The 25478-nt window shown below is 42.7% G+C and overlaps 1 protein-coding gene across 6 annotated transcripts in view; it reads left to right on the top strand.

Annotated features, from left to right (window-relative positions):
- The window catches only part of GLYR1 (glyoxylate reductase 1 homolog), a 34076-nt gene extending 8598 nt beyond the window's left edge, over positions 1-25478 (top strand). For 2 of the 6 annotated variants that reach the window (XM_030577375.1, XM_030577379.1), the window contains 13 exons: positions 5320-5458; positions 6060-6302; positions 12259-12345; positions 13254-13310; positions 14969-15019; positions 15111-15184; positions 16853-16952; positions 18186-18296; positions 18645-18746; positions 20154-20316; positions 20820-20999; positions 21499-21623; positions 22019-24810. In XM_030577375.1, coding sequence (XP_030433235.1) covers positions 5320-5458; positions 6060-6302; positions 12259-12345; positions 13254-13310; positions 14969-15019; positions 15111-15184; positions 16853-16952; positions 18186-18296; positions 18645-18746; positions 20154-20316; positions 20820-20999; positions 21499-21623; positions 22019-22093 — 1507 coding nt within the window. In that variant the 3' untranslated portion in view covers positions 22094-24810. Of the gene's footprint in view, positions 1-5319; positions 5459-6059; positions 6303-12258; positions 12346-13253; positions 13311-14968; positions 15020-15110; positions 15185-16852; positions 16953-18185; positions 18297-18644; positions 18747-20153; positions 20317-20819; positions 21000-21498; positions 21624-21810; positions 21818-22018; positions 24811-25018 lie in introns of those variants that run through there. The other 4 variants (XM_030577380.1, XM_030577376.1, XM_030577377.1 and 1 more) reach the window with 4 other exon arrangements.

Genomic DNA, 25478 nt, shown 5'->3' with positions numbered 1-25478 from the left:
CTAATTCTACAGAGAAATAACACTCTGAAATGTCTTTCCTTTCTATCCCCCAAATCCCAAGGGAAGTCCCATATACCCTTTTCTCAGCAATGGAAACCTTGTAAGTAGGTTGGTGGTCTCTAAGCTCTGCTGGAATATATTAAGCAGGTCTCTCTCAAAATATTGGTGTAGATAAGCTCCCTCATCCAGCCAATATATAACTGTGTTCCTAGGTATACGATCACAGCCCATCTTATTTCCCAAGCCTACAGACTTGTCATGGGAAGGCTTAGTGCACCCCCACAATAACAACACAAAATAAAGTAGGCAAGAAGAACCCTAACATGTCTTTCTCAGACAAATGACAGGACTGAATCCCATAAAAATCAAACTCTGTGAGAGACACTCAAGATGTGCTTCATACAATTCAAAATAGCCATTAGCATTGGCAGATAGACATTAGCTATGTGCTATGACAGTGTCATTCCCTATAGACATGAAGCCATTTCAATGAAATACTGGAAAGTACACTGCAACCACCACTACCTGATAAATACTACCATGCTCTTTCACTTAACTCACAAGCCTTACAGCTTGAAAAAAAAATTCTTAAGTGTTAGCGTATTATCAAAATTTTATTGTTAACATCCTGGAGCACCCCATAACATCTTTCTGAAGTACCAATGTACAAACTAAATAACCTCATCAGGAATACGGACATCTGGACTCACTTCCTAACCTCAGCTATCCAAAGAAAAATCAAAGACAAATCTTGCAATCCAAGATAAAAGTATAATATGAAGACTGTTTGAAAGATACAAAAATTATGGCCTTAGCAAAACTGTGTTAGCAGTTTCACCAAGCCCCGTATCCTTCTGTGATGCCAAAGCTTAAATTCTGCTGCTGTTCTTTCCTGGACCTGAGGGTTCAGCAGGGATAGTAGAGCTTTCTGCTGCAGCTGGTTGGAATGTTCCCCAGTGATCTTGCATTTAGAAAACACTAATTTGGAGTTAGCACGGTAGTGAATGTGGGGCTTTTGAAGGTCTGATCAGGTACTTGGAGATAGGGTTATGTTTCCTGTGGGTAGGGTATTTACAGCTTGGGTTAGGGTCTCTTTGGATAGGGTACTTGAAGCTAGCATTAGGATTCTTGTGAGTAGGTCTCCGTGATCTAAGGTTTGGGTTCATATGGGTAGGGTACTTGGTGCTAAGGTTAGGGTTCCTATGAAAGTACTTTGTCCTAGCGTTAGGATTCCTATGGGAGGGTGGGTATTTGGAACCAGAGTTAGGGTCCTGTGGGTAGGGTACTTGGAACTAGTATTAGGGTTCTTATGAGCCCAAAGTACTTCGACCTAAGGATATTCCTATGAATCATGTATTTGGAGCTAGGGTTAGGGTTCCCAGAGGTAGGGTTGGGGTTCCTATAGATAGAGTACTTGCAGGTAGGGTGAAGTTCCTATAGTTAGATATCCCCATCCTAAAGCTAGGGTTCCTGTGGGCAGGGTTCTTGGTGCAAGGGTTGGGGTTCCTGGGGATGGGGTGTACTTGGCACTACGGTTCGGGTTCCTATGAATGCCTTGAATTAGTGTTCCTAGAGGTAGGGTACTTGGAGCTAAGGTTATGGTTTCTGTGGGTAGGGTACTTGGAGCTAGGAATAGGGTTCTTCTCAGTCTCTCTGCTCTAAGATTAGGGTCTTTTGGATAAGCTATTTGGAACTAGGGTTAGGGTTCCTATATTTCTGTGACTTGGAAATAGGATTATGGTTCCTTTAGGCAGGTGATGTGGATTTAGGGTTACGGCTCATGGGTAGGGCACTTTGAGCTAGGGTTAGGGTTCCTATTAGCAGGCTGCAAGGAGCTGGGATATTGTTCCTATGGGTAGGGTCTGTGGAGCTAGGTTTAGGGTTCCTATATGTTGGGCTTCCTACCATAGTGTTAGCGTTATAATGCCTAGGTTCTTGTAGAGTTCCTATGGGTAGGATGCTTGAACCTAGAATTAGGATTCCTGTGGGTAGGTTGCTTGAACCTAGCGTTTAGTAAGGTTAGCACTTATTTTATGTTATGCCTCAGAAAACTCTTATCTGGATACTTGACCTTCCTTAGCTATGAGATCACAGCCTAATATGTCATTGTTTTTTGAGGCATGCATGTGTAGCTATGAATGGCTTTGTTCTGTGGTGTAGCTTTATTTTTATAGTACTCTACAGTATTGGGTGCTTTACAGACATTTAAGAGGACAGGTCCCTGCCCTGGAGAGATTAGATAAATCTATGGCATATAGACAAGGGAGAAGATAGGGAGAGGAATGCAGATTTTTTTTTTCTTATTGTGTCTGTGACTTTTCTAAGCCCTTGCCTGCTTGCCCTTATCCCTTAGTCCTTTATATAGATCTTTAATCCTTGTCTCCAACAATTCCAAGTGTCTGTGTCTCCCCTAGGCCCAGCCTAATGTATAGATCTTGCCCCTCCACTACCAAAAGAATAGTGAGCAAAGAGCTGGTGTATGTATGAAGGAGGTGGGGAGTGGACAGGTACACACATCAGAGGCAGTTGGGAGGAGAAAATGCAATGGATTCCCCCTCCAATAACTTTTTGAGGAACAGACTAGTGGAAATAAAGTGATTTCATTGAGTGGCCCAAATCTGGAAGGAAGTTGGGGGAAATGCTTCTCAAATGACTTCATTGACTAGTTTCCCAACATTCTTATCACGCGTACGTGTGAGAGAGCGAGCTAGCTAGCTTTTCGTAGACCAACACTGCCCAGTTTCCTAGTGATTCACTGTCATTTGAAGACCCTAAGGTGAAGGGTTTCATGCCGGTCAAGAGAGACTCCCTGGACAAGTTCTAGACTGTTGTCTGAGAATCACTGACTTCACTCATTATATTGTGCTAACTCAAAGTTGGCTATGAAGGGGGATGTAGGATGAGGGAAAGGATTCTGTAGGGTGCACAGAATGGAAAGCATTGTGTGATCTTCCACCTTCAGGGCTACAGTGGAAATTCTAGAGCAAGAACCTGCTTGCAGTAAGTGGAAAGTGTATAAGCATGCTTCCTGCACAGGGAAACCTGTACTAACTGCAACCTCTAAGCAACAGTTACCTGTTCTAACAGCCCTGAAGTTTCTGGTCTCTCCTATATTTAAGTCCTATGTGAAAAGCATCTACCTGTGAAATGTTTGCAATCCCATACTGAATGATCCAGTGGCTCATTGTATACAGTGGCCCATGGTAGTGGAAAGGAAGCTGCTTCACCCAGGCCTTAAGATGGTAAACTGGTCATTGCATCCTGAAAAAAGAGCAAATAGGAACAGGCAAAGGGGCAAGATCCAAATGTGAAGTGGAAAGAAAAGAAAATTCATCCATAAGCATGAGACTGGGAACTCTGCTATTTTCCTGTGTCCCAAACAGATCCAGGAAACACAGGCTACTTGCTATAACTGGTCAGAAAACCTTGATGCAGAGGCCAGAGACTTTAAAATGAAAAGCAAAGAATGATGAGATCAGGGAAATACTCTGGGCTTTAAAACTGCACAGATGAACATTCTAAAAAGCATTGGAGAATTACAATTTTAAGGCAGATGGATGGAGAAAGCTGTCTCACACCATGGGTTGTTTTTGAAGCTGATTCTCTCAGAGACTGTAGTAAATGAGAACAGATCTTGGGCAGTCTGGTTCCATCATTCTGATAATATATGTAACTGGGATAAGATTGCTTGTCTGAGTATATGGACAAGCCATGGAGAAACAAACTAGGAAAGTGAGCCAAAGAGCTCCTAGGTATTCTGCTGTGGTAGCACAACTGGAAGGTGAGAGAGAAAAGCTGCCATTAATTGGGAAAATTCTGAAACTTTTTAAACATTATGAAACACTTCAATACTGAATGTACCAGTTATGTGGAGGAGGTCCAATTGAAAATAGAGGAATCATGCCATAATGGGTGAATTTCTAATTTCTATTCATTTGGAAAAATGAGCTACTGGGGCATCATGTCTTAAAATTTGTCTTCAGTTTACAGCTATGTAGATGAGAGTCTTGAAAATATGAAATTGAAAAGGCTTCCTGTAAACAGCAGCACCTGTCAGCAGAAGATAAACATTTTGACTATCCCCAGCAATGGTTAAATCTTCTACCACTGACATTTAACATCTTTTGTTGTTCAACGGTGCCCATTTTTAAAATTCATTTCCCTACCTAATGCTGTACACTGAGCTGCTCCCTGATGAAAAATGCTGATGGCTGTTCCTGTTCAGAAAAGTTTCCAATAAATGGTGCACAGAACTCTACTCTCCCCAGTAGTAATGGGGAAATAGCACTGCAGCCACTTAACTGATCAGCAGCAGATCAGCTGAAATGCCCTTTTCAGATTTTGTGATAGATGAAGGTGGTCTTAATGCTTTATGAGGCAGTTGGAGAATAGGTGGAAAGGTACTTTATGGAACTACAGTTCGGAATGAAAATTTTGAATTGGTAGAAGAGGTGGACAATGTGAAAGAAGGCGATCATTCTGCATGAGAGCGTACCCATTTCAGAAGTGTCAGGGAAAACAAGTACAGCAGCAGTTGTTATAGGGAGAAAATTTAGGAGTTTCTTCACAAAGCAGAAGAGAGCTCTGCTCTGATGTTACTACATTATAAAATACAGTGGTGCGAGCCTCTCTTAAACACACTGCCAGCAATTGAGGATGAATGCTTTTTTCATCAAAAGTGAAAAATGTCAGTTTATTATAAGGCATTTGATCCTTTGTGTGTCAAAAGTGTAATGGCCAGTGAGCTATGGTGTGTGTTCTTCTGTTTGTGGTGGTCACCCATGTGTTACAAAATCTAATTTTGAAAAATATTGTCTATTCTTCCGGCCCTCATGGGGATTTATACATACATACATACACAGTACTAAACAAGAATAATCTTGTCTCTGACAAAAGATTGTTTTGTCAGAACTGTTAAGTGGTCTCCTGTTGCAACAATCCTAGGAATAAAATCCCACACTGCGTGTGTGGGTTTTTCCCCACACCAGTACAAGAGCAATCAGTCATGCACTTATAAATGTGTGTGCTCACATGTGGGTGTATTGGCAGAGCACATGAATGGTGCCCAGAGGCAAATTTCATTTACACAGTTGGGTATGCTACTTGTTGAGGAGGCTGAAGAAAGACTTCAGCGAATGTAGGAGTTGAAGCCATCAGGGAAGAGGGAAAAGAAGTGAGTTTGCTGGTATAGTCAGTCCAATGTGGCCATACTATTGTATATGTCAGTTTTATCGCTACATGGTGGAGTTGGGTGAGGAAGTTGATGTGTGTTTTGATTGGAAAATGTATCAGTAAACTTTTTCTGACATTTATTATCAGTGCTTGGATCAAAGTGGAACAGCTGAAGCCTTATCACGCCCACAAAGAGGAAATGATCAAGATTAACAAGGGTAAGCGCTTCCAGCAGGCTGTGGATGCTGTGGAGGAGTTCCTTAAGAAAGCCAAAGGCAAGGACCAGGTGAGTGGTTTTAGCCTTGCTTTATGTGCCAAAGTTGGACTTGACGTGATCAATAACCAAGCTTCTGTTTTACCTTTATTAAAGCTGGTGACCTCTAGCTTTAAACTTTCCATAAAGAGTGGTCAAGACGGTCATGATGGCCATGATGCTAGTTGGCACTCGCATAGTACTCTCCATCTTCAAAGCACTTAATCAAACATGAATTTCCCCAACCCCATTGTGAAGTAGGTAATCATTGTCCTTTTTTTTACTGATGGGGAAACTGAGGCAGAGAGGCTAATTGACCACACAGTAAGTCAGTGCTAAATCTGGTTTCTCCTAAACCTTTGTTTTAGACGACATGATTCCCCCAGTGATCCTTCACATGGCATGTTCTGTGAACCAGTTTTTGAAACTGATACATTTGACATAAATGCTAACTTCAATAACTTCAAACTCAACAGCTTCCAAGAGCTAATTTTTGTTGGACCTGGTGCTATAATGTGACTTTGTACCATCAGTTTCCTGATAATCAGCCTTGCAGTCTCATTATCCCTGGGTTTTTTATGAAAATCACTCAGTCTCTTCCTTCCTCGCAACCTTCTGTTCTGTAATCTCTCAGGCATCTTCCCATAACTCCAGTGAAGAGAAGAACCGGCGTAATTCCAGTGAGGAGAGAGGCAAGCAGTCTGCTGGCGAAGAGAAACGCAAAGCTGGTTTGTCTGAAGGGAAGTTGAAGAAGAGCACAGGGGAAGGGAAGAAGCGAGCATCTTCTGTCTCATCAGAGCGAGGCTCAAAATCTCCCCTGAAAAGAGCACTAGATCAGAGCCCCCGGAAGCGGGGTCGGCCCCCCAAAGATGAGAAGGTTTGTGTTCTGCATGTCCTGCCATGACCTGTGGACTTCACTGATGGACTGTATGGATGGTTGTCACTTTGGTTTACAGGCCAAAAGGAAGAGTTCAGTTTTGTACCATTTGTAAAGCTGTTTGTGTCGATTCTTCTGAATCTATTAGCTGACCAGGTTATTGTTAGAACATAAGACTATAAGAATGGCCATACTTGGATCAGACCAAAGGTCCATCAAGCCCAGTATTCTGTCCTCTGACAGTGGCCAATGGCAGGTGCCTTGAAGGGAATGAACAGACAGGTTATCATCAAATGATCCATGCCCTGTCACCCAGTCCCAGCTTCTGGCAGACAGAGGCTAGGGACATCATTCCTAGCTATCCTGGCTAATAGCCATTTATGGACCTAGCTTCCATGAATCTATCTAGCTCCCTTTCGAACCCTGTTACAGTATTGGCCTTCACAACACCCTCTGGCAAGGATTTCCAGAGGTTGACAGTGTATTGCGTGAAAAAATACTTTCTTGTTTGTTTTAAACCTGTTACCTATTAATTTCATTTGGTGGCCCCTTGTTCTTGTGTTATGAGGAGTAAATAACACTTCCTTGTTTACTTTCTCTATACCACTCATGGTTTTATAGACCTCTTATCATATCCCCCCTTAGTTGCCTCTTTTCTAAAGCTAAAAAGTCCCAGTCTTATTAATCTCTCTTCATATGGAAGCCATTCTATATGCCTAATCATTTTTGTTGCCCTTTTCTGAACCTTTTCCAATTCCAGTATATTTTTTGAGATATAGCGACCACATCTGCATGCAGTATTCAAGGTGTGGGAGTACCATGGATTTATATAGAGGCAATATGATATTTTCTGTCTTATTATCTATCCCTTTCTTGATGATACCCAACATTGTTTGCTTTTTTGGCTGCCACTGCACATTGAGTGGATAATTTCAGAGAACTATCCACAATGACTCTGAAATCCCTCTCTTGAGTGTTAACAGCTAATTTAGACCCCATCATTGTATATGTATAGTTAGGATTATGTTTTCCAGTGTGCATTACTTTGCATTTATCAACATTAAATTTCATCTGCCATTCTGTTGTCCAGTCACCCAGTTTTGTGAGATCCTTTTGTAGCTCTTTGCAGTCTGCCTGGGACTTAACTATTTGTATCATCTGCAGATTTTGCCACCTCATTGTTTACTCCTTTTTCTAGATTGTTTATGAATGTTAAATAAGACTGGGCCCAGTACAGATCCCTGGGGGACATGACTATTTACCTCTCTCCATTCTGAAAACTGACTATTTAATTCCTACCCTTTGTTTCCTATCTTTTAACTGGTTCCAATCCATGAGAGAACCTTCCCTCTTATCCCATGACTACTTATTTTGCTTAAGAGCCTTTGGTGACTGACCTTGTCAAAGGCTTTCTGAAAATCTAAATACGCTATATCCACTGGATTTCCTTTGTCCACATGCTTGTTGACCCCTCGAAGAATTCTAGTAGATTGGTGAGGCATGATTTCCCTTTACAAAAATCATGTTGATTCTTTCCCAACAAATTATATTCATATATGTGTCTGACAATTTTGTTCTTTACGATAGTTTCAGCCAATTTGCCCAGTACGGAAGTGAGGCTTACTGGCCTGTAGTTGCTAGGATCACCTCTGGAGCCCTTTTTAAAGATTGGTGTCACATTAGCTATCCTCCAGTCATTTGGAGCTAATTTAAATGATAAGTTACAGATGACCATTTGTAGTCCTGCAGTTTCACATTTGAGTTCCTTCAGAATTCTTGGGCGAATACCATCAGGTCCTGGAGACTTATTACTGTTTAGTTTATCACTTTATTCCAAAGCCTCTTCTAATGACACCTCAATTTGGGACAGTTCCTCAGATGTCACCCTAAAAGAATGGCTCAGGTTTGGGAATCTCCCTCCTATCCTCAACAGAGAAGACCGATGCAAAGAATTCATTTAATTTCTCCGCAATGGCCTGATCATCTTTGAATGCTCCTTTAGCATCTCGCTCATCCAGTGGCCCCACTGTTTGTTTAGCAGACTTTCTGCTTCTGATGTATTTTAAAAAAAATTACTATTACTTTTGGAGTCTTCGGCTAGCTGTTCTTCTTATTCTTTTTTGGCGTTTCTAATTATATGTTTATGCTTCATTTGCCAGATTTGATGCTCTTTTCTATTTTCCGCATTAGGATTTATTTTCCACTTTTTAAAGGATGCCTTTTTGCCTCTCACTGCTTATTTTACTTTATTGTTTAACCACAATGGCTCTTTTTTGGTTCTCTTACCATGCTTTTTAAATTGGGGTCTACGTTTAAGTTGAGCCTCTATTGTGGTGTCTTTAAAAAGTTTCCATGCAGCTTGCAGGGATTTTACTTTTGGTACTGTACCTTTTAATTTCTATTTCATTAACCTCATTTTTGTGTAGTTCCCCTTTCTGAAATTAAATGCTACAGTGTTGGGCCACTGTGGAGTTTTTCCTGCCACAAGGATGAATATTTCTATGGATTCCTAGCAGGATTAGATAGTTTTTCTTGAGTGTTTCCATTCATTTTTTTTCTGAGAGATCTTAGAGGGCTCCATTGTGCAGTTGCACATGGTTCCATCTTGCCACCCCACCTGCTCAGTGTACGCATGAGGGCCGATTTGAAGATTAGTGAGGAGATGTGAGCTTTAGTGCCTTGAGATGATATCCTTGTGTACATCTCCCATCTAATCTGAATTGTGTGGTTGAATGACTGATACTCTTCCCTCACTTACTCCCAGTGCTAACAGAGATTGGGGGCTTGGGTCAGGTCATCTGAGAGTTATTGAAGAAATGCTTGTGGGTAGGGGGAAGCTATCAGAAGCATTTAAGGCTTATTTTAGCTTCTGTGAATGTGGATGTATTCCCTCTGTTACTGAGATACAGTGCAACGCCAGGTTTTGTATTTTCAGTTGTTTCTGGGTGTCTCTGCAGCAGCAGCCAAATATATTTATGCATCTGTCCTCAGCTAGAGGGTTGCAATTTTTTATTTTGATTGTGGACCTCACTGCAGTGATCTGTGTCTTTTTGTCACCTCCAAAATGGATTACTGTAACGCACATGCTCTACAAGGGACTGCTGCTGAAAACTGCACACCATGGCAGCCTGCTTGCTCATTGGTTCTTCAAAGAGATTACTTTGTACCTGTGGCTCATGTTCTTTGCTGGCTTCCAATGCACTTTGGAGTACAATTCAGGATGTCAGTCTTGATCTCTAAAGCTCTAATTGGATTTGGCCCTGGTTGTCTGAGCAACAGCCTTTCTTCTTGATAACTCTGCAGTTAAGTTCCAACTATTACCAGGTAGTAGATGTGAAGGTACTGCTGGCAAAGCAGGTTTAGTGATGGGCTATTGACTCCCTCTTTGTCAGACTGAAGAGAGTGGTCAGGAAGAGAATTCCAGAGTCTGTTAAGGCCTATCTGTTTCTCCTTTCTTCTGAGAAGAGGAAAAGGTGGGTGGGTATTGATGGGTTCTGAGCAGTATTGATGCTCTGGGGGCTTAATTGGTTAATGTACAATAAGTTAGTCAACAAAAAATTATTCTGCATGTTCCTTGTGCTTCTAGATAGTCATATCTTAAAAGTTCAGGTATAAATACATGGATTAAAATGGACCTTCACAATCTTCTGGGGATGAAAGATGCTTTCTTGGATCAGAGCATGATTCCAGTCTTGGAGGGTGCATATTGATGAAGGTTGTATATGTGAAATCAGTTGCCAGTCATGAGTTTGATTCTCATTGGCCTGAAGACTTGTCAGTCGTCTTGGCATTTGTCACATGCGGAGAATGCAGCTGCAGGAGTCATGCCAGCTGCCATAAATGAGTTGGAGGGATTTATAAAGTATGTATTTTATTGGCAAAACTCAGCAGAGGCTGTGGAAAGCTGTTCTTATGACATTGAGCTGATCAACTGGCTAGCAAATGTCTGGCCAGAGACAACAGGCTAACTAATACGTGAAGTTGATAACAATATGTGCCTCCAGAGAATAATATGCTGTCTATTAATGCCATCATTTAAATTTAAAAGCCCAGGCATAAATTCTGCTGTTATTCGTATTGTGAAAATAATCATTAAAAATCTAATATTTTACTTTTCTGGCCAAAAGAACAAATACTTTACATATATTTTCTACCTGCATAGGTTGAGTGGTGTGAAATGTTGGCTTCTATGACAACGTCAATTCTGTTTTGTAACAGAATCCTTCTTTATCCTTAAGGGGGAGGGGGGGCGGCAGAGAGATAAAGATAGCTACGCTGCTTAATGATGAGAGGTGACATTGCTGAGCTGCCAAGAAGCTCACAACCACAGCTGTACTCTTCTTTAAAATATGCTCCATTTTAAACTAAAGAGATGAATATTTTTAAGTTAGGCAAAATCTGGGCATCCATAACTTGTCAGAATCCTAAGGGCCACTAACCTGAATTAAACAAAGCAGATTGTAGCCACCCTCAGCTGTCCAAACAGCAGTGCCGTTCCCACAAATTACAACTCCCTGCAGGCAGTGCTTCACCTTGATCTGAGTCGAAGGCCTCCTGGATCTAGATGCTGGGGTCTGTAATGTCCAGAGTTCTGTTCTGTTTCAAAAAGACAGCAGCAACAAGCCAGATTAGGTCCAGGAGCCATATTTTTGCCATATTTGTTCTAAGTAATGCGAGCTGCTGCCTTGTTCCACAAATGAAACTGGCAGTGTTTGGACAATAATGTGCTCTTTCAGGAAGTAGATCTGGGGAGGGAGAGGGTCATGTTTGTCCATTTCTTGACAGCTGAGGAAACACCTTCCCCCCTCTTCCAGGAAAATGAAACCAATTGTGCCCCACCTCCTTCCTGAATCCTGATATGTGGTGTCATAGGGGCCTGTGCAGCTTAATTTATACATCTTCTGCACACCGCATGTAGGAAATGCTGCTATGGAACTTATAATATACTTCCTCTTTCTTACATGCTTTGCTGAGTAGTAAAATACTTGAAATATTGACATGTTAAGTATCATTCTTGTCATTGGAGTTAGCGGCTATTGAAATGAAACAAACATCTGAGCTACTGTATCAGGTACTCTGCACACTGAGGCAGGCATTTGTGCTTAGGTTATGCTTGCTTCATGTTGTGAAGGTTTCCTCACTTCATAGCAGACTAATTTTTTAAAAAGTGAAAGCTGAGAATCTGGAGAACAATTAAGTTGTCTATGGCGACTGATTAGTTCTTTACACACACACACTCTCTCTCTCTCTCTCTCTCTCTCTCTCTCTCACACGCGGGCTGAGGAATGGACCCCCAAATGCTGGAGATGGGGGTTCCCAAGTTCGTTTTGCATTTGTGTAAATTTATTAATTCCTCCCACGTACAGTGGCCTTGATTTCTCCTGAAATCATAACTGTGTTAAACTCCCTGAGTCAGTGATTCCTGATCTCCTTCATTTTGCCCACTGCTGGACTAGTCTTACACTGATGATGCAATGCATGGTGCAGTGTGACCTCCTTTGGGGAGGGATTTCCCAAAGGCTTATGAAATGGGAAGTGTTTCATGATGCTCTTCAAAAATTGTCTTGTTTGTATGTCATAAAAGCCAACACTACATGATCAATCCTTGGGACTCTATCAGCTACGCAGGGGTCGGCCACCTTTCAGAAGTGCTGTCCCGAGTCTTCATTTATTCACTCTCATTTAAGGTTTCATGTGCCAGTAATGCATTTTAACGTTTTTAGAAGGTCTCTTTCTATAAGTCTATAATATATAACTAAACTATTGTTGTATGTAAAGTAAATAAGGTTTTTGAATGTTTAAGAAGCTTCATTTACAATTAAATTAAAATGCAGAACACCCCCCCGGACCGGTGGCCATGACCCGGGCAGTGTGAGTGCTGCTGAAAATCAGCTTGCGTGCTGCAGGTTGCCTACCCCAAGCTACAGTCTTTACCACCCTCCTTGTCTCTCCTCAGGACCTCACGATCCCTGAGTCCAGTACAGTGAAGAGTGTGATGACTGGAACAGTGGCAGGATTTAAGTGGCCTCCAGGTGTAAGTGAGGTAATTAAACTCTTAGCTTTCTTTGCGCCAGAAGTGATTTAGGAGCTAGAGTGACTCTTATAGGAGTGGATACACTGGGGACAGCTCATTTGACTCTCACATTTTCCTAGGCTGTAATAATAATCATAGATCTTTCTTCCTCCTATATGAGGTAGAAAGGATAACTAGCCTTTTTTATGATACTGAAGTGTAACTGCATCAGCCAGTCAGTGTGCAGGAGAGGCTGACGTATAAATGAGCAAGCTTTGTTCCTCAGTTAGCCAGTTCCCTTCCTATGGGTCTATGTATCCTGTCTGCATATTTTCTACATGGTTATTTGTCAGCAGTCACACAGTATTTCATCATTTCCGGTTTAACATCCTTTTAGTTTTAGTTTTATCTCTGCTATCATTAGCAGCACAAGTAAGCCCTTACCTTTTAAATGATTTTTTCCTGTCTTCCTAAAATCCCAGTTTTAAACTGGGAAGTTCTAGGAAATTGCATGATTGCACCTCAAGCGGCTTAGATGTTGTGGAATATATAATATGGAAGATCATCTTCTGAGTGTAATCTCAAATTTAATCTTCCTAGTCTTTCTAATTTGACATGCTTTAAACAAATTGCACTTGAGTATCTCTTCTGACCAGGATTCTAGGCTGGCTGGTATGCCACTTCATTCTTAATATATTTCAGCCATTTTCTCATTCACTCATTCCCCTCCCATAATTTCCTATTTCCCACACATTCCCTGAGTTGGGAATTACTCTGTCAGAGGTCCTAAAGTAGGCAGGCAGAGAAAGGGAAGCAATTTATCAGGTTTCCCAAATAGGGAAATGCTGCCGTCCATCTGGGAGAACAGGGGAATCAATGCTGAGGTTGCTCAGTAAATCTCTGGTGATGTTTCTTAGCCTGTGCTTTTCTGATTGCAGCCTGTGAAGGATGGTGACCCACATTTCCATCACTTCTTGCTCAGCCAGACAGAGAAGGTGAGCCATAGTAACATAGGTGTTGGCAGACTGGCTCAAACAGCTGGTCCATCTAGCTTGGCCTTCTGCAGAGTCTAATGTCTGATGCTTCAGACAGAATGCACAGTAGCCAGTTGTCCAGTGCTGTGCATTTGGAGCTATAGTTATGAAACCCTTTCACATCCCATAGTGGTCCTCTTACTCCCTAACCTTTGGACTTAAGTGAACTTTATAACTACAGATTTTACAGGCAATAAAACATTATCCAGCCACACCGATGTAACTCTGACCATCAGCTGCAATGAATTCCCCATGTTGATAATATCACATGAGAGGTGATATTTCCTGTGTCAAGTAACCCATTGTTCTTGTCTTCTGGGACAATTGATCTGCTGGTTCTTTCATCTGGGTGAAGCTTGGTGATTAAGGTCCTGATTAATCAGTGGACTAGGTAGGGGAGAGCATTACATTGAACCTTCTTGCCCCTGGGAAATGCAATCAATTAATGCCAAGGAACTCAGGTTGTCATGTGGGATTTTTATCATCAGGCTGTAAAGATTAAGATTAAAGAGAAGGTCAAATAAATGAAGTGGGTTTGTATCCAGGTAGGGATCTGGGCAGAGACAGCTGGATTAAGAGGAGATAGCTGCAGATTCTAACAGGTTCTTATCTTTTAATCTAGATGAGCTCACAAACAACAACACAGGAAGCAAAGCCTTTATCACACTCCATTTGTTTTTATTTATTATTATTTTTTGAAGTGAAGATATATTTACCATTGAAATAAACTAACATTGGAGGCCAGGGCATAGGCAGTTGTGAACCAGATCTAATGCTGCTGCAGCCAGCGTGAATGCTGGACACAACCCCCCATACACCTTCTCTCTTAGGCCTGGTCTACACTTGGCGGGGAGGGGTGTGTGTGTGTGGAATCGATCTAAGATACGCAACTTCAACTATGAGAATAGCGTAGATGAAGTCGACGTATCTTAGATTGACTTACTTCGCATCCTTGCAGTGCAGGATTGACAGCCGCCGCTCCCCCATCAACTCTGCTTCCGCCTCTCACCCTGGTGGAGTTCCGGAGTTGACAGGGAGCGTGTTTGGGGATCGATGTATCGCGTCTAGAGGAGACGTGATACATTGATCCCCGATAGTTTGATCACTGCCCACCAATCCAGCGGGTAGTGTAGACATACCCTGTCTAATAAGGGTTCTGCTTTTCCAGCTGTCAGTGACATGCTGTGTGTAGGTGTGAGGCAGGGTATTCTGCAAAATGCTAATCTGCATCCTCTGGGGGAGAAGGGTTTAGGGGTCTCCATCTTCTGCAGTGTCAAATGTGTGAACAGGTAAGTCCCCTATACTCTGGGCCTGCACCTTCCATTGGTGTGGATTGTTGTATAGCAACATGTAGTACCTACGTTAGAAGAGAGGGTGAACAGCCTGAGTAAGAACATTAGGGATTTTGGTACCCTGCATTGCAGGAAAGTTTGGGGTTTTATTTTTTCTAATGGGGAGGAGGGTAGCAGTCAATTCCTGCATTGCAGATGATGGTGTGGGGATGAGTTGCCTCTTTTTTCTTTGTACTAAGTTATGGTCAGTTTCTTTCTGTACAGGGCAAGATAAAGCACAAAAGCACCAGCCCTTTCCCTAAATGTGTTTTTCTCCTTTTCATACAGCCAGCTGTCTGCTATCAGGCAATCACTAAGAAGCTGAAGGTGTGTGAAGAGGTAAGGCAAACCATCCCGTTGTCTTATTCTTATTGTGTTGAGGTCTGGCAGTTCAGCTAAAGTAAGAATATCTTATGCCTTTTCTTCACAGGAAACAGGATCCACCTCCATCCAGGCAGCAGACAGCACAGCAATTAATGGCAGCATCACTCCTACTGACAAAAAGTAAGGCCCTCATTTTTTCCAAGAATCTGCCTTCTCTCCCCTTCTGCCACTCAGCTCTATTTCTCTTCCTCCACCTCCTCCTTCTTCCAGGTGGAGATGGGGAAGCAGTCATTGGTTCTGCTGAGAGAGTCTGGGTGGGTTAAGTAATATCGTTTATTGGACTAACTTGTGTTGGTGGAAGGAACAAGTTTTCAGGCTTCAGAATTACCTTCCCCGGACCTGAAGAAGAGCTTTGTGAGCTAGAGAGCTTGTCCCTCCACCAACAAAGTTGGTTCAGTAAAAGATACTACTTCACCCACCTTGTCTCTTTGATATCCTGAGACCAATATGGCTACAATGACAATGCAAACAGCAATTATCCTGTCATTTATAATAAACTTTCCCATCCCTCCCCCACTGTTTCTGCACCATATTCTGTCCCAGTGAGACTCTCATTCATGGGAAACACCACATATGAGGGTTGGGATGCTTCACCATGGAATAGCTCAGCAAGAGGCCTTCATGATGCTCATAGGGGATTGGGTTTTGTCTGACCCTGATACACACATTTGCAGTGTGTGACATGACAACATTTCACAGATCAGCGCTTCTGAATGCAGTGTGGGCTGCAAAGATAAAATGTCTCCAGTAATGTCTGGCAGACGACCAGGTTTGTTTGCTCACTAGCTCAAGCAGCTAGAATGCAAGAGGAAGAGGGTGGCGCTTTCTCGCATCTCACAGGAGCACGTGAGCCTTCTGGTTTCTTCTAACGTTCCCCTTCTCCTTTCTAGAGTGACAGGAGCCAGAGCTGGGCTTCCTGTTTCACTCTGTGACTTCTGTCCTGTTCAAATGCCGATCAGGCTCTGGTCTGTTGTTTGCTGTTAGATCAGTTCTTTCTCTGGAGATGTCAGTTTTCAGCCTTACTAAAGGGGACCCAAAGTAAAGATGAAATTATTCAGGTAAAACCCTTTCCCTGAAGCGGGGCAGGGAAAAGGGGAGGGGGACATCTCTTCAGCTGTGAGAAACGGAAATGGGCAAATGCTGTTGCTGAAGGAACTAGTGGCTCATTCTGACCCTTATACGTTGGTTTGCTTCAAAAGCAGCATGTACAACCAACTGTGAACCAAAGGGCAAATGTAAAGCTGAAACTGAAATGCATCTGAAATGGCTCTGTTCAAATCAGCATTCAGAAATGCTACATCATGGGGGACAGAGACATAGTTCTCAGTGTGTAAACTCGGAAGTGTAATTTAAATCCACTCTTAGTATTTCAGGGTCTCCTACTAGCATGTCATTTTGCTGCAAAATGGCATGATGTATACAGGTTCCCTGGAGCCATAGCTGCAAAGAAGTTCCTAGTGTGGAGTAATAGGGAAGGAACTTTTGCATGTTGACTATAAAAATTTTGACACCCATTAGGCAGCTGGTGTGCTGAGATCACTGCCACTATTGTCTTATTGTTTCCTTGTGCTCGAGTACCAGCTTGCTCTTCATATAAGCCTGAACTCTGCCTTTGGAAACAGGTGGGTTCAAAAAATGCTCTTACTCTACCTGAGAGCAGTGGCACAAGTTCTTGATGTGTCAGACCTCTATCATGTGATGTATAGTATTTTCACTGGCATCAAAGTCTGACATCTGTTGTCTCCATGTGTTCCCTTCTCTTCACTGATGTCTGTCTCTTTTCCCCAGGATAGGATTTCTGGGTCTTGGCCTGATGGGAAGTGGCATTGTCTCCAACTTACTAAAAATGGGGCACACGGTCACTGTATGGAACCGGACTGCTGAGAAGGTAAGTGTGTCCGCGAGAAGGTGTGGGATGGAGTCTTTCACAGTGGGACCTGTTTAAGTGCCTTAACTTCCAGAAATGTGTGCACCTACTTGGAGGAGCGGAATGCATAATACCATTGGGTTATTGTATTCAGGTAGAACAGCCACACTGGTCATGGTGTGGACCTGGACAGCCAAGAAAGGTTTAAGCAAGTTCACTCTGTGAGAGATGTGCCATTTGGATGAGATTCTCCACCCTGGCACCTGTTGTGCTAAGCTGGAATATCTGCTTCATCTTGAGAACCTGAACTGCTGCAATGAGGCTGAGGTAGTTTTCCAGGTTCCATCATCAGAAACTAATTCAAGAACAGCCAATTGGCCATATAGTGTTAGTTCATAGTATCCAATATACTGTTTCCCTTCCCTCCTCCGCTTTTGGTGGCCAGTGGGGAAGAAAACACCACACAATATTTTGACCCCAAAAGAATTGCATCAGTGTGACACCAGTGTCTGAGCGTGGAGAGAAACTACTGTCTTTGGCAACAGGAGTCATTTGATGTTCAGCACAATTCATAATGCTCTAGAAGGTGACAGAGGAGTTCCAGGCTAGGATTTAGATTCTTTAAAGTGTTTTTGAATACTAAGGTTGGTACGTGTGCATAATCTGCTTTTTTCATGAGATCATGGCATAGTGATGTAGATATTGATAGATATCTATATAGATATATATATACACACACACACGCGCGCACAAAATAGTGTGGCCATTTTTCGTATGGATGAAAAGACCCCCCTCTCCCCCCCAAACACAGACAGTGGCAGAAGGCTGACCAGCTGAAGAAGCAGACAGTCTAATAAATAAACCCCACATTGTTCTCAGTACTGTGGATATTTCTGCTGATAAAAGAGGAGGTGCCATTTGACAGTCATCTTCCAGCATTTTCTCCCCTTCCCTCAAACTTTGGAGTATCCAAATCTTTTATGACTTCTCACAAGGTGCACCCCTCCCTTCCCCCTTACATGTTCTCAGAACATTTTCCTTCTCTTGTACTCTGTCCCTGCCTCCTGGGGTTCAGGAATTGTTCAGGAGGCACTTTGTGCGTGAGAGTCTCCGTAGCGGTCTGCCCTTCTTCTAAGACACCCGGCCTGTCTCACATCTGGGCACGATGGTTAGTGTGTGTGTTACGGCAGTGGCTTAGAGGACCTGTTGCTTTGTGTTTCCTACTCCTTACATTTGGATCTGTGACTTTTGCAGTGTGATTTGTTCATCCAGGAGGGGGCACGGCTGGGAAGAACCCCCGCTGAGGTGGTCTCGACCTGTGACATCACCTTCGCCTGCGTATCAGATCCAAAGGCAGCAAAGGATGTAAGGATTATCTCTTTCTTTCCTAACTGGACTGCAGCTTAGAGTCTTGACCTGTCCTGCCCTACCCAAACCCTTTGGACAGTCATGGAATACAGATTCCTGGTTCCACTGAACACATTAGTCAGGGCCATTCCAATTGCCAGATATCACACTAGTAATTTTTTGAACAAAAACATTGCTGTATCCTGTGCACGTATTTGTTTATATTTACATTGAGAGCATGGACACTTCTGGAACTCTTTCAGTAGACTGGCACTGTAGATTCAGGTTTGTTTTAACTGCTGACATTGAAGGATTTGAGTTTCTTTGCAGACACCCTATTGCTTTACCCCTTGTCTATTCCCACAGCTGGTACTTGGTCCAAGTGGGGTATTGCAGGGAATACGCCCAGGGAAGTGCTATGTGGATATGTCAACAGTGGACGCAGATACTGTCACAGAACTGGCCCAGGTAACTGCCTTGGACTAAACATCTGACATTCACCGCGTTGGAATTTTTATTGTTTCAGGAGGTTAACTCTTCTTTGTTGCAGTACTGGGAGATATCCAGGTCTCTTCTAGGGAAAGTGCAAGCCCAGAAAGAATGAAATAAAGTAACTTGTCAAATGATGTCCAGTTAACAAACTCAGAACAGGTTTGCTCAAAGGATTATGTACAGCAAACTGTATAATTTCAGTTCTGTGCTGTAAGTTGACTAAACTCCAGTTCCTGAGAGAGTTCCCATCCTCTGTATTAACTTTCACAGTAGAAGCTTTGAGGGAGGGGGAGAGAAGAGCTTTGAGAGTCTTATTGGTGGCTAATGTTTCCCTCTATTTGTTCAATAGACAGAATCTGGCTATTCGTTGGTTTGTTTTTAAATACTCCAGGGCATGGGAAGGAAGCTCCTTCATGTGCCTGGTTTTAAAAATATTTACATCAAGGGAGACCCAGATATTTCTATCTGTATCTGAGGGAAGCAAGGTTTCAACCACTTCTAGCAGAAACTTTGGTTTCCTACCTTGACCTCTCAAGTCCATATACCTTTGTCTTGAAACTGGATTTGGTCCAGGCCTAAAAGCAGGAGGACTGAGCATTACAGTAGCGCACAAAATTTGAATTTGTGAAATGTAAGGTCATGTCTGTTGGTGAAACAAAAGGTAAATTTCAGACTGCAGATGTGCTATGAACTCACATGCTCCTGTCGGGAACAAAGGTCTAGGAAATCACTAGAAGATCTGTCAAAGGCCTGTGGTCTTGGGTCTGCACTTGCTTTCATGGGCAGCCAAAGTAAAATTTAAAAGAAACTGTTCTATGGACTTAAATGCCAGGATATTCCATCCTTTAGACGTCCAAACCCCAGTCCTTATGTTTCTCCAAATTTAGGATGGTGCCGGTGAAATAAACACATCTTATCATGAACAAGGGCAGAGTCCATGGAGTGGTTTTCTATTCAACCAACTCCTTTTTAGCATCTCTTCTCCCCCCCCCCCCCGCTCAATAATATAAACTTTCAGTGTTGTCCCAAGTTCCTTAGACTTTTCCAGTTGCATGTGACAGTCACATTTTTCAGATACTGAAATGCATAGTCCTCTAGTCCAGCTTTGTAGGGTGGGGAAACATGAACAGAGGTACAAGTACATAGCTAAGGCAAGTTCCTAGCTAGGGCACCTTTTGCAGTACTCTGTTGTATGCTGTTTTCTGTTCTGCGGCATTTCCATTCTTCATCTTATCTGTATGTATAGACAGTATCCTTTGCCTTATGCTTCTGTATCTAGTGCTAGAAGCACCTTGCATGGTGTTCTTGTTTGCCCTGCTGCATAAACAGCGTGTGTCTGTTCTGTTTGTGCATAGCTAAACGGAGTGTGTTCTTTGTTTCCAGGTGATAGTATCCAGGGGTGGTCGCTTCTTGGAAGCACCAGTCTCAGGAAATCAACAGCTGTCTAATGATGGGATGCTGGTGATCTTAGCAGCTGGAGATAGGGGTTTATATGAGGACTGCAGTAGCTGTTTCCAAGCAATGGGGAAGACCTCTTTTTTTCTAGGTAATTGAAACACCAGGGGCCTTGCAGTTTCTCAGTCAATGCAAGGAGCAGGATTTCCAGCAAGGAGTCTCAGGGGGACATATATCCTCTTTGCAGACCACTGGTAAGAGGTTGAGCATATCAGCTGGTTGTCTCCTCTCTCTCTCTCTCATGAGATATTACAAGAAACTGGACAGGTACATGGTCTGTCTAGAATTGGGTTGTGGGTTCTGAAGTTGGCTGAAGCTCCTGCTTGAAACACTGGAATTGGAAACATGTTTAGGGTGAGGTTTATAACTAGGGCTGCATGAAGCTTTTTAGTTCAAACCATACTTTTCATCACAGTAAGTTTCTCCCTTCTCCCCCAAGACAGTGGCCCTAAAGATCAGCAATCTGTAAGACCAGGGGAAGGGAGAGCTACTAGGGCTGGGGGGTCTTGTGAAGTGTCTAGGATTGCTGATGTTATGTATATGGGGAGCTTGCTTTGCTACGGAGGAACGTCCAATGGTATGTCTCTCTCACAGGTGAAGTAGGCAATGCTGCCAAGATGATGCTGATTGTGAATATGGTCCAAGGTAGCTTCATGGCTACGATAGCAGAAGGACTGACCCTGGCTCAAGTGACTGGTCAGTCCCAGCAAACTCTTCTGGATATCCTCAATCAGGGACAACTTGCCAGCATCTTCCTGGATCAAAAGTGCCAAAGTAAATTTCCCTCTTGTTTTGTCGTAGGCCATGGTTGTTGCCTTAACCTAACAGGTGTAGGCAGAGATGATGGGGGAAAAAGTAAACACCCCTTTTGCTATCTGCCTATGGTCCTCGGAATTTTCTGTTGATGGCCCTTTTACATCAGACTTGACATGAAAGGTTGAATTCTATGTCTCCCAGCATGGTAAGGGCTTCAGAGGACACAGCACCTGCAGCCAGTGTCTCCTTAGGACTGGTGGTAAGGAGTTGACTGGGAAAGGTGACAAATGAATGGAAGTCTGCCCTAGGAACTGTTTGGAAGTCTGGGCTCAGTTTGACAATTGTGGTAGTGAAATTGTTCGTTGTATTGTGTGTGACTGGAAGAAAGGGCAGGGTGGGGAATAGAGGAGGAGCAACTTGGGAGTTGGGGGTGGGGAAGTGAAGATTTATGTTGAATTGCATGCTGTTGAGGTATTTTAGGGTTGATTTATAGTCTGATTTTGGCCTCTTTTTACAGATATCCTACAAGGAAACTTTAAACCTGACTTCTACCTGAAGTACATCCAGAAGGATCTTAGATTAGCCATTGCACTAGGTGATTCCGTCAACCACCCTACTCCCATGGCAGCTGCAGCCAATGAGGTAAGTCACTTAGCATCTCAATTTAGTGTGTGGACCTGTCTCCTGCAGGACAGAGCTGGAGTCTTGTTGGGTGGAGAGGGGCTGCTTCTCAATAAGGGGGAAAATCTAGGAGGGAAGGCTGCCTTGAGACAAGGTAGCACGGATTGATGTATATCTTATAGTATGATGGATGAAATGGAGACTTAAGGAGATGGGTTTGATGGGAATTTTATAGATCATTTGTGCCCAGTGCTTAAAGTGCTTCTGCAAGATGTGTGTGTTCTATTCTATGTTGTACTAATTCCCCAGTGTAATGTGTGCAGTGCTGTGGTTAGTGATGGCTACTCAGTAGTTCTGCTGGATGCAGACTTCCAGGGAAAAGTGTAACTGATCCTTTGCCCCTTTCTCTTCTCCAGGTATACAAACGAGCAAAAGCATTGGACCAATCAGACAACGATATGTCTGCTGTGTACAGGGCCTACATCCACTAAGCTGCACCATTCTTACTGTTAATACCATGATTATTAATTAATATTATGATGATACTGGGTTTTAACTCTGGACCAGTCCATCTCTGTCTCTCCATTTCCTTTTATACACAAACTTTGTTGAGATCTGCCACAAGGGCAGCTGCTGCGGTGAGCCTTCCCCTGGTGGCACAAGGGGGAGGAGGGGGCTCGGATTGTTGCAGTCTGATTAGAACATCCATGCCATGCACTGACAGTCACGGAACAGAATGGTGGCGGCTGGTTCAGAAGCTCTGAGGCAATTCAGCCAGAATCTGCTGCTTGGCTTTTTTTTATCCTTTGTACGCTTGTCCAAGATGCTGTTTCTTACAATTGTTTCTCTCCTTTCCCATGGGTAATATATGCATTGGCCTCTCTCATCGAGGGACAGTTGTAATACATCCCATCTACCTGTGAATATTAGTAGAACCCTGAGTCCCAGTTCGGGGGTGAGAATTGCTCCTGTTCATCACCCTCTGCTATAGAACAAAGCACCTCCCAATGGAAGTTCTGCAAGTTGATGGGGCTGTATGTAGGCTGCATGGAACACTGTCTGATCCCCAGCACCTTGATGGAGGAGCTCCTCATACTGATGGGAAGAGCAAGCTGTGTTCATGTCTTCTCCTCTATAGATAACTGTAGCTTAGGGACCACAGGTCATGGTGGATGTGAGACCCAGATATAAACACAGCCTCCTAAAAGGCTAATCACAGCTGCACATCCCTGTAAACAGTGTTAAGAGATTTTTAGGGGTTTGCTTAAAAAAATCATAAGTAAAAATTCAAAGATTAAAATTTAGTCAGATTTTTTTTCTTGGTGAAGGAGCAAACCTTGAGGTCCTTCCTGCCCTTATTTTATGTGGATTTTTAAAAATCATCTGCAACCTCCACTTTTTCCTAACAGTTATTTACAAACGCTTCTTAGGTTCTGCCAATATCTCAAGTAGAGTCATGAATCTGACAGAAGGGGCTAGAGGAATGATCGTAGGGCCAAGAGACAGAAAGTCGCACAGTTTCAGTCCATGCTGTTCATCTGTGGCCTTCAGGTGGTCATTTTAGCTCTTTGCCTTAGTTTCCATATCTGTAAAAATAGGCTTGATATTAACCTACCTCACAGGGATGTTGTGAGGATTGATTAGTTAACTTTGAAAATGTAAAATTTCACGTACAAATGCTGAGTGTTGCTGTTATGGGCACCGCACTAGCATAGCATAATATCTCTTTTGCTGCAGCTGTGACTGTTTGGCAGGATCCCAAGTTTAAGGAAGGCCTAGTAAATAAAATGGGGGCCTAAAGTGCTGCTAAACATGAGCCTAGAACCGTTGGAGCTGAACTGCAGAAGTGAACTCATGAGAACACAGAAAAATTTTTTAGTGCCGAAGGTGGAGAAAGCCAGAGGCTAAACAATGCCTGAGTCTGTAAAAACACAGAGCTTTGTTATTTTAATTCTCTCAGTATTAGCCTTTAAGGAGGGTTTTTGCATTTTGAACTCAGAGAATGAAAAGGTTAGTAAAACACCAGGAACCAGCTTTCTTGGCCGAGATCATTCCCCACCTCCTTATGTTGGGTATCACTCTCGACTCCCTTTATGCTGGAATTCTGAAGTGAAAAAGCAAATGCAGAGCAGGCTGCGTTCCAGTAGGTTCTTAAGGGCTGCTTGTCCTCTACCATCAGATCCTGTTTGTTGCATTGGCTAAGAACAAACAGCCTTGGAGCCCACCTTGGCATTGTTGCCCCCTTCTTTGTTAAGGGCTGTTTAGGGGCTGCAGTGTTGTTTAGGGAAACCCTCTGATAATCCTGTGACTCGAGATTTCTTTAATTGAAACAGATGCCTTGCCTGCAATGGGATCTATAAAGTTGTGGGTCTGGTTGATTAAGAAATGGGAACTTATCAGGTATCCATTATGTAATATAACATCCAACTCTCTAAAGCTGTAGATGTGACTTATGTTTAAAAACTTCCTCTTCTGATGACCCATTACTGTTTGTGAGCTAACACTGTATTACACATCCCCTCCTATGGTAAGCCTCTCCCTGCAGTAAGAGATCCTGTTAGATATCACTTTGCGTGATTATCCATTACTGTGTTTGTGCACAATCTTATATTATATATATGTCTGCTCATGAAAACCAGTCATCCTGCACCTAGGTATCCTATGTTAAATGTACATGTAACCTTACTTGCTACTACCTGTCAGTCTGCTTTTGACATCTTGTATGCACACTTTACAATCACAATAAATCCACAGTCAGCATTCAGAATCCTTGGTTAAACACATCAAAATTGTAAGATGGTGCACAGCTTATGTCAGTTTGAGGTATATGGGGAAAGTTACTCACCTCTTCAGTGTGCAGGAGATGGATCTTAGAATTTATGCTCCACGGTGTGTCTGTTAGGGACACTTGGTATCTGAGCTGGTACAATGGAGGGCTCTTATAATGTCCCGCAGAAGCCTCTTGGAATAAATTTAGGATGAATGGATCTGAGCCAGTGTAGTCAAGGATCTCCCTGCATTATACTCTGGAACCAATTGGGAGAAGGAGCTCTTAAGTCTTGTGATCCGTGTTCTGTAGTGAATTCAAAGAATTATACATAGAGGAAAATAGTTCCTGGGTCACTGCACTGCTGCAGGTTTGTTTTGTCAGAAACAGTCATGTTTTCAAACTAGGGATCAGAATGTACATGGGAGTGGCAGGGCAGAGCAGCAAAACACTGTAATTTATCCTGTAAAAGTCTAACTGCAGCTCTCTAGCTAGATGGATACAGATCTGCTGGAGGGTGTGGTGTTTCCGGCAGGACTGTACAATTATTGATACACAAGGGAGCAAAGAGCGCACTCTGAAATAGACATGAAGGGGAGGAAATGGCAAAAAGTGGACTCTTTCAGATGCCATTCAGGTTCTGGCCCAGTGGACTCTTGTATTTATCTCTGTCTGTAGTCTCTGAACATGAATCTCATTCTGTTTGCAGGCCTGAGACATGCGTGGGTGGGAAGGGGGGAAGCTGTGGATTGAGAGATGCTATAATGAAACTGGCTAGTCAATGTTGTCTTAATATTGTTGACAATTCTGTAAAGTTCCTTTTTATGAGGATTTCTGTTTTAGCAATTTGCTTTATTTTTTGACCCCCTCCTTTTTAAAAAGAGAATGTGACACTTGTGAACAGCTTGTAAAGAAAAGCAGTTTCCTTCTGTTTCCTCAATGACAGATCCTATAGGTAATTAAGATTGTGAATTTTTATTTTTTGCCTTGTTTTTAATTAACGTTTGTCATTCAGAATAGGATGTGTGATAATGTTTAAATGGCAAAACAAATTTTTTTGTGCAATTAACAAAGCTACTGGCAAAAGAAAATAAAACCTTTCTTGGTAA

The sequence above is a fragment of the Gopherus evgoodei genome, chromosome 10 (assembly GCF_007399415.2).
Source record: "Gopherus evgoodei ecotype Sinaloan lineage chromosome 10, rGopEvg1_v1.p, whole genome shotgun sequence".
Classification (NCBI taxonomy): Eukaryota; Metazoa; Chordata; order Testudines; family Testudinidae; genus Gopherus; species Gopherus evgoodei.
This window is presented reverse-complemented; position numbering and strand designations above follow the sequence as displayed.